Source organism: Sinocyclocheilus anshuiensis, unplaced genomic scaffold (assembly GCF_001515605.1).
Source record: "Sinocyclocheilus anshuiensis isolate Anshui unplaced genomic scaffold, SAMN03320099.WGS_v1.1 scaffold1497, whole genome shotgun sequence".
NCBI lineage: Eukaryota > Metazoa > Chordata > Actinopteri > Cypriniformes > Cyprinidae > Sinocyclocheilus > Sinocyclocheilus anshuiensis.
The window spans coordinates 663254-672433 of record NW_015543492.1 but is presented as its reverse complement, the minus strand read 5'-3'; the positions used below and the strand labels follow the sequence as shown (position 1 = coordinate 672433).

General features: G+C 36.8%; 1 protein-coding gene across 1 annotated transcript in view; it reads left to right on the top strand.

Annotated features, from left to right (window-relative positions):
- The window catches only part of LOC107694771 (diacylglycerol O-acyltransferase 1-like), a 23513-nt gene that overhangs the window by 10724 nt on the left and 3609 nt on the right, over positions 1–9180 (top strand). The window contains exons 3-13 of the mRNA XM_016494450.1: positions 556–596; positions 2062–2147; positions 2319–2371; positions 2665–2770; positions 4230–4358; positions 5505–5579; positions 6259–6362; positions 6452–6490; positions 6588–6629; positions 7408–7452; positions 8065–8177. Of these exons, the coding sequence (XP_016349936.1) occupies positions 556–596; positions 2062–2147; positions 2319–2371; positions 2665–2770; positions 4230–4358; positions 5505–5579; positions 6259–6362; positions 6452–6490; positions 6588–6629; positions 7408–7452; positions 8065–8177 (833 nt within the window). The remainder of the gene's footprint in view (positions 1–555; positions 597–2061; positions 2148–2318; positions 2372–2664; positions 2771–4229; positions 4359–5504; positions 5580–6258; positions 6363–6451; positions 6491–6587; positions 6630–7407; positions 7453–8064; positions 8178–9180) is intronic.

The following is a 9180-nucleotide window of genomic DNA, read 5'->3' as shown; positions in this document are numbered from 1 at the left end:
GGGGTGCTCCCGAGACTGCGCTCTACTCCCCCCCTCCCCCCTCCGGGGAAGCCAATCACGGCGGCCGCGGCGTACCTGGGGGTAAGGACAGACAGACGAGGCGAGAGAAAAGGAGACGTAAGGATGAGGAGAGACAGATATGAGAGAGGGGAGAGAGGAAAAGAGAAAAAGATCGGTCCGGTTCCCGGACACACTGCCGCTTGGTCCTCAACCGGCTGAGAGGCTCTCAAACACAAAATAAAGTCCAGGCCTGGTCCTCTCTCGTCTTTCACTGTCGTCACTCTTCCTTTTATCCTTCCGGAGCTCCTCCGTGGGACTCGAGACCGGTGCAGGTGTCGCTCATTATCAATTACTCCACCGGCCTCGCTCCGTTCCCACGGCTCTCGACCCCGCCCCCACTCGTCACAGCTACATTTCTCCAAATCTGATGAAGAAACAAACTCATCTACATCTTGAATGGCCTGAGGGGGAGTATATTTTCAACAAATTTACATTTTAGGCTTGGATACAAGTGAACAGCAAATGCATTAAATTGGTTTATTTGTTTGTTTACAGGTTCTGTCCAATGCAAGGCTGGTCCTGGAGAACCTTATAAAGTAAGTATATCATTAACATCATTTGTTGCTTAATTCATAAATAAACCGGCAATGGTAATTTGATTTCTCATGCTCAGTGACTCACTAATTTCTGGCTAATGATCCAGCTGAAGCGTCTGAGTGAGACAGATAATGACTGTGCCCGGCAGGAACTAAATACATGTTTTTTGTTACTTGTCATTAAGCAAACACTTTTATCCAGAGCAGCATATATTGCACTAATCGCTGGGCTCGTCCCTCTGGAGAAAGACACTGTTAAATGGCAATGTAACCCCTCTCTCCCGGGTCCTCACCGCCACACCTCATTCTTGTTCCGAGTGGGTCTCGAACCCGGGTCTCCGGCATGGGAGGCGGACACACTAACAAGGAGGCTAAAGACTGCAGCCTCTAGCACGTCTCATGAGATCAGTGGAGTGAGGTTTTACCTGCACAGCACCTATTTGCTGGCCTCCGTTACACACACCCCCTAAACCTCACTCCCATCCGGGTCACGGCACCAATGTAACCCCTCTCTCCCGGGTCCTCACCGCCACACCTCGTTTTTGTTCCGAGTGGGTCTCGAACCCGGGTTTCCGGCATGAGAGGCGGATGCACTAACAAGGAGGCTAAAGACTGCACCGCACCTACTCACTGGCCTCCGTTACAGCAGCAGTAATGAAGAAGAAACTCTCCAGTTTGTTGGTTGCTTCTATCAGGTGTTGAATACAGGAGCTTTGACTTCTGGGATTTTTCAGCCCCTTCTCACCATAAAAATATTTATTCAACATTAGCATTAGCAAAAATGAGGCTTTCCCTAACAAACACCAATAGCAATACAGTCAAATTTATTTATTTGTTTGTTTGTATGAATAAAATGGAGCTTTAAAATTGTGTTGTTGTTTTTTTGCATTGCTTTTTCTTTTTTGTTTCTTTTTTGCATTGTGGCATTTTTTTTAATAAAACTTATACACATTTTACTCCATTTCTCATTATTTTTGTGCTTTGTGAAAAAATCCCATTCTTATTATTGTAATGCAAAAAAAGAGTATTAATATTTAAATCTTTATCATTTGTTATTTATATTAAATATATATATATATATATAAAATTATTTTATAATTTTATAATTGATTTAAATCATTTATATTTATATATTTATATACATTTATACACAATAATAGAAAATAATGTGTGTGTGTGTGTGTGTGTGTGTGTGTGTGTGTGTGTGTGTCACAATGCAAAAAAAAAATATTTTAGAAATGTTATAAATCATTTGAGATTTTATAAATAATTTTCTAAATTATTGATTTAAATGAACATAAATTACATATATATACAAAATGCAATATGCGTGTTAGCAGTAAACAATGCAACATACGTAATACAATATGATGAAAAATTGAAGGTAACATTCATTTAACACATTAAAATGTAAGATTTCTCATTAGAAATACATCTAAATGACATTTTCTCCTCTTGTCTTCAGATATGGCATTCTGGTGGACCCCATCCAGATCATCTCTCTCTTCCTGAAGGACCCGTACAGCTGGCCGGCTCTGTGCCTGATCATTGGTATGATAAGTGTGTGTGCTTTGTGACCTACAGCAGATTCATGCAGATCAGCTCATGCTGAAGACATCATTTCACACCACATTTACACTTTCTGTCATGCATAACAATCCACGTCAGTATTCCATGCATACTCAGTTCATTGTGCCGTGTCTAATCTGTTTGTTTTTGCAGTTTCCAACGTCTTTATAATGGCAGCTTTGTACATAGAGAGAAAGCTATCTGTGGTGAGTTGCATGCTGGGAGTTGCATGCATAGGCTTACAGATATAACCAATTACACTAAAGGGTAACACACACACACATATAGTATATATATAAATATAATGAAATAACAAATAATTTAATCATAAGCATTTTTTTTTCCCATTTATAATATATCATTTTTGGTGTGGATGAAATATGACCTGAACATTTCTTAATGAGATTTGTTTGTTTATTGCAGGTTAAATGTATATCTGTTAGCACAAGTGTTTTAATTGCTGGTTGGTTTTAATAAAGTCATGTAATTTCATTTTCAGGGCACCATCTCAGAGTGTACCGGAACATTCCTTCACTGCATCAATCTTGCAGCTCTTTTATTTGTCCCAGCCGGTACAGTTCTCAGCGTGTCCTCGATGACCCCGGGTATCATCTTCCATCAGTGTGCATATGCTCATACTAACACCTTCAACCATAGATCTTATAAGAAAATGTCACTACAGCATTGTTTTCTCATGCACTAACCACAAAACATTTATACACAATAATAGAAAATAATGTGTGTGTGTGTGTGTGTGTGTGTGTGTGTGTGTGTGTGTGTCACAATGCAAAAAAAAAATATTTTAGAAATGTTATAAATCATTTGAGATTTTATAAATAATTTTCTAAATTATTGATTTAAATGAACATAAATTACATATATATACAAAATGCAATATGCGTGTTAGCAGTAAACAATGCAACATACGTAATACAATATGATGAAAAATTGAAGGTAACATTCATTTAACACATTAAAATGTAAGATTTCTCATTAGAAATACATCTAAATGACATTTTCTCCTCTTGTCTTCAGATATGGCATTCTGGTGGACCCCATCCAGATCATCTCTCTCTTCCTGAAGGACCCGTACAGCTGGCCGGCTCTGTGCCTGATCATTGGTATGATAAGTGTGTGTGCTTTGTGACCTACAGCAGATTCATGCAGATCAGCTCATGCTGAAGACATCATTTCACACCACATTTACACTTTCTGTCATGCATAACAATCCACGTCAGTATTCCATGCATACTCAGTTCATTGTGCCGTGTCTAATCTGTTTGTTTTTGCAGTTTCCAACGTCTTTATAATGGCAGCTTTGTACATAGAGAGAAAGCTATCTGTGGTGAGTTGCATGCTGGGAGTTGCATGCATAGGCTTACAGATATAACCAATTACACTAAAGGGTAACACACACACACATATAGTATATATATAAATATAATGAAATAACAAATAATTTAATCATAAGCATTTTTTTTTCCCATTTATAATATATCATTTTTGGTGTGGATGAAATATGACCTGAACATTTCTTAATGAGATTTGTTTGTTTATTGCAGGTTAAATGTATATCTGTTAGCACAAGTGTTTTAATTGCTGGTTGGTTTTAATAAAGTCATGTAATTTCATTTTCAGGGCACCATCTCAGAGTGTACCGGAACATTCCTTCACTGCATCAATCTTGCAGCTCTTTTATTTGTCCCAGCCGGTACAGTTCTCAGCGTGTCCTCGATGACCCCGGGTATCATCTTCCATCAGTGTGCATATGCTCATACTAACACCTTCAACCATAGATCTTATAAGAAAATGTCACTACAGCATTGTTTTCTCATGCACTAACCACAAAACAACTCTATTAGTGGTAGTTTTTACCTTTTGACCATGTGATTTGGTTGATTTGAACTAGAAAATTATGCTTTTGATGTAATCTTTTATCTTAAAAATTGACTAGTCATTATGTATCACTACATTTAGCAACTGTTTACTGTGTTCTTTATGTTATGTCTTGTATGTAAGTTCTGGGATTCTTGTGTTTTTATGTGTATTTTCTGGCTGTTTCAGTGGGTGGTGTTGTGGCGTTGGGTGTCTTCACCGTTCTCTTCCTCAAGCTCTATTCATACAGAGACGTCAACAAATGGTGCAGAGAGATCAGACGCGCCAAAGCCCGAACCCTGTCTCGCTCTCACTCCTGTGAGTAACACTCCAACCTCACCAAAAACCACACACAACACACATTTTTATCATGCATATCTGACATCAGGCAAATTCCTATATTCACATGCATTTCTGTGCATGAATGCAAACGCTTCTAGATACACAATCGCTTGTGTCCTGAAATGCATAATTGCACAAATCTTAATGCAATGCATGTACAGCAATTATAGCAATAACAGCTGCCACTTGTTCTTCTATCTCTCCTGTAGCACCTGTGGTTTATGAATCTTGTGTTTTGTCATCTGTTGTTTGCTCTCAGTGTTTGTTTGAATATGTACAAAACAGAGATGTGATTTGTGTTTGCGCAGAGTCTGCGCATGAGCACTAATGCTGTGCTGTACTGCCACATACTGGACAAAGAAAAACGGCACATTTAATGCAAACCTTACCATCAGCATTATTTATATAAACATGCTGTGTGTTGAGGACTAATTAAAAGTGTCTAATAAAATAAAAAAGCAACACCAGAAACTATTTTCACTCAGAAATTTCTAGTAAATTTTACAATTAATTACAGAGAAATGGCAAGTAATATATTGAATTAAATGTGAAATTTTGAAGGAGAAAGACTGAAATAGTTTCTTGTAAAATGTACTCCAGTGATCTTTTAGATAACTAAAATTGAAACTAAAATTATAACCATTAAAAAACATTTTTGTTACTTGAAATAAAATAAATGTTAGCTGAAATAAAATAAAAAAAAATTTAAATCACCTGGTTGCCAAGGCAACATTTCTCATTTTGATTTAGTTTTACCTGATGTACTAAAGTAATTAATATATATAAAAAACAAAACTAATAAAAATGACAAAAACAAAATTAGTAAAACTGTAACTAAACAACATAAAATGAAACAGGAAAACATAAAGATAGTATCTCAGTGATACTAACATAACACTTATCTGTAGTATTTATGGGCTTATGTAGCCTTCAAACTTCAAACTAGCCTTCAAATGTTGCCAAGCCAACTTTCAAAAAAGTCTTGACTTGATCAAGTTTCATATTTTAGGATGATCAAGCAGTGTTATCATACTCAGCTTTGTGTTTTTGTTGTTTTTGGTCTCTTGGCAGAGAATGTCTGAATGAATTCAGTGTGTGTTAATATTTAATTTTCTCCTGTAGGCCCTTCTGTGCACAAAGCCAACGGCACAACCGGATACACACACGTGAGCCATCCAGGAAACCTCACACACAGAGGTCAGTCTCTACAGAACAAACACTACCTGTTTAATAACTGACAGTTGTGAAGGCATGTCAGTGATTAAAATAGATATAAATATGAATTAAAATGTATAAAATGGAATTAAAGGGGTCATATGATGCGATTTCAAGTTTTCCTTTCTCTTTGGAGTGTTACAAGCTCTTGGTGCATAAAGAAGATCTGTAAAGTTGCAAAGACTAAAGTCTCAAATCCAAAGAGATATTCTTTATAAAAGTTAAGAGTCAGCCACACCTACCTAACATGCCTCGTTCTAACACGCCCCCACATATCTACGTCACTATGTGGAAATATTAGCATAATGCCGCCCAAATGTGCACACAAAGAAAGAACTGGCGCGGTTTCAGGAACGCAGTAGTGTTGAAGCAGCCATGTCAGGGAGACGCTGTGTCATTCAGTGCGAAAGCAGAAGCACTTTATGTGGCCTTCCGGAAGTAGATGCAATTAGGAATCATTGGTTAAGATTTATTTACAACAGAACAGCACAACCCAGATGTTCGAATTTGTGCAACACATTTTCATTAAAGCATGTCAACATATTCTGTTACACCAAATACACCAAATAATGATCTTTAAAATAGCATCATGACCCCTTTAATAACACATTTTTTTTTACTATTTATTTCTATTTTTACATTTATTTTATTATTTTTACAGACATTTATTATTTTATTTTCGTTCCAACTCTGTGTTACGAGCTGAACTTCCCGCGGTCTCCACGGATACGGAAGCGTTTCTTACTGCGCCGACTGCTTGAGATGGTGAGTATATGACAGCAGAAACAGTCCTGAGACACACGTTTGCAGTTTGCACTTTCTGATCATTTTATACCTACCTTTCTTTCTTGCAGCTGTTTTTAATGCAGTTAATGATTGGATTAATACAGCAGGTATGCAAATAGTAGTTTAAATAAAAGTTTTTGTATATATGTGACATGATGTTTTTAATGACTTTTATTTGTTTTTTTATTTTTTGTCTTTTGATAGTGGATGGTTCCGACGATTCAGAACTCAATGAAACCCTTTCAGGTAGAATCTCACTTTAATGTTTTAAACATGTAAAGCCTGACATATAAAATAATAGTCAGAAAAATCAGATGTTTTGAAATGGTTGTTTGAACCTTTAGACAAAAAAAATTTTGCATGTGTGTTTTTTGTTAAGTAGCATATTTGATACATCAGGCTTTTATGGCTCATATAGTATGATATAGTGTATATACAGCTCAGCGCAGAGGCCCAAACTGAGCAAAAATACGCAATATGGTGCAGATGATGATATTTATATTGATCTATATCTGTGATCTATATAACAGTATATCTTATCTGGATCTTATCTGTGATCTATATAGCAGTATACCAGACTACATACATAAAATGAAATATCAGATGACACTCTACAGTATATCTCCCAATAATATATCTTAGTAAGATGATTTTTAAATGCTTAGTTTTATGATCAAAACATATTATGCAATGCAATACAGTGATGATTAAGAGATTTTTCAAAAGCCTGATGATCATATTTGAGACTCACATTTGAACATGATTTTTCTCTAAAATGATGTAGGCATTATCAAGTAAAGCGAAGTCCAGTATGTGTTGAAATATTAAAAAGACTCGTGAAGCACGAGCTGAAGGTGGACTTTTGTACAATGATAGTAAAAGACCTTTTACTTGCTAAAAAGTATGAATCAGAGAAGAGAAAAATGCATTGAAATTGAAGGTTGTCCAGGGTTTGTACTAGTTAGGCATACAGAAACACTTCTTTACTACTTATTGATCATAGAGTCTCTGGCTCTTTTAACAGGACATGGATTTGTCTAGAATAGTTGAACGTCTGCTGAAACTTGCGGTAAGTGTTGAGAGAAACAAATGCAAACAGATGCTGTTGTTGCCGTGGATGCTGTTGCTAAGGCTTCTGTTGCTAGTGCTTTTGCAGGTGCTGTTGCTATGGCTACTGTTGCTACAGCTTTCACTGTGGCACCTGCTGTTGCTATGGTGCGAAATTTAGGCCCTCATCAAATTCAGTTCAAGTTTCCCCTGTTGTAGCTGATCAGCTCAATACAGTCATAATTAAACAATCTGAATAGGATTCTGTCGAGTCGGCTAATCATTATCATAGAAGACACAACATATTGTAAATTATTGTATTATGTTAAAACTATGTAGGAAACTGAATTATACATTCATACATTCATTACATACTGGTAAAAAATGTATAGCCTGAATGCACTGTAAGTCGCTTTGGATAAAAGCGTCTGCGAAATGCATAAATTATTTATTATAATTATTATATACAGTTTAGCATTATACGAAATATTTAAATGCTGAATGCCACGATTGACCAATCAGAATCAAGGATTTCAAGCAGCTTGAATTTTACAGCTGATGTCATGTTTGTGGCCCCTCCTCCTCAGAGTGTCTAATGGCACAAGCCCCGCCCCTTCTCCCTGTCCCTTTACAGGTGCCCAATCATTTTATCTGGCTCATCTTTTTCTATTGGTATTTCCACTCCTCTATGAACTTCATAGCTGAGCTCATGCAGTTTGGAGACCGCGAGTTTTACCGCGACTGGTGGTGAGTGGCGTCCTCCGTCCAGAGCTGATTCAGGCTTATCAAAACCTGTAGTATGTTAAACTACAGTAATATGTAGTATGTTAAATTTTAAAGGTCCGTTTACACCAAGGATGGTAATTATAAAAATAACTATAACTGTGAAGTTTTAATAATCATTCTAATTCTATGAGAAGTCTAATCTACAACTATAACAACAAAGGAACTAAATGACTGGAATCACTTTTAGAACTACTTATTTCCGGCTAATGAATGATAAAAACATTGACAAGCAGAATCCACTTGAACTTAAAGAGCTCAAGCATTTAAACCTAACTGCAGTGTGTTATTATAATAAACAATGCTATATCACATTTGTTTGGATGCTATACAATCTTTATAGTTATCATTCGTATTGTAAGTGGTCCTTAAAGGGGTCATACGATGTTGCTAAAAAAGAACATTATTTTGTGTATTTGGTGTAATGAAATGTGGTTTATGCGGTTTACGGTAAAAAAAGCACATTATTTTCCACATACTGTACATTACTGTTTTTCCTCTATGCCCCGCCTTTCTGAAACGTGTCGATTTTTACAAAGCTCATCGTTCTGAAAAGCGAGGTGTGCTGTGATTGGCCAGCTATCCAGTGCGTTGTGATTGGCCGAATACCTCAAGCGTGTGACGGAAATGTTACGCCCCTCACCATATTGTGATGCCGTGTCCCGGTGCGACGAGACAAAAACAATAAAAAACATTATAAACGAGGCATTTGTTGCATCCAGTGGGGACATAATTACGGATTATAATGACTTATACTGTCTTTTTACGCGTTGCGTTGCATCACGCCGTGTAAACATAAAACCATGTCTGAATTTGTGATCGGAGAAACAACAAACAACAAGCGCTACTCTACACTGCTTAAAACTCACGTTTGAATCATCAGTGGCAAATTTTTTAATTATAAAAAACGTACTTACAGTCTGTGAGTAAGAACAGCCGGCATTGTAGTCTACTCTACCAGGATCAG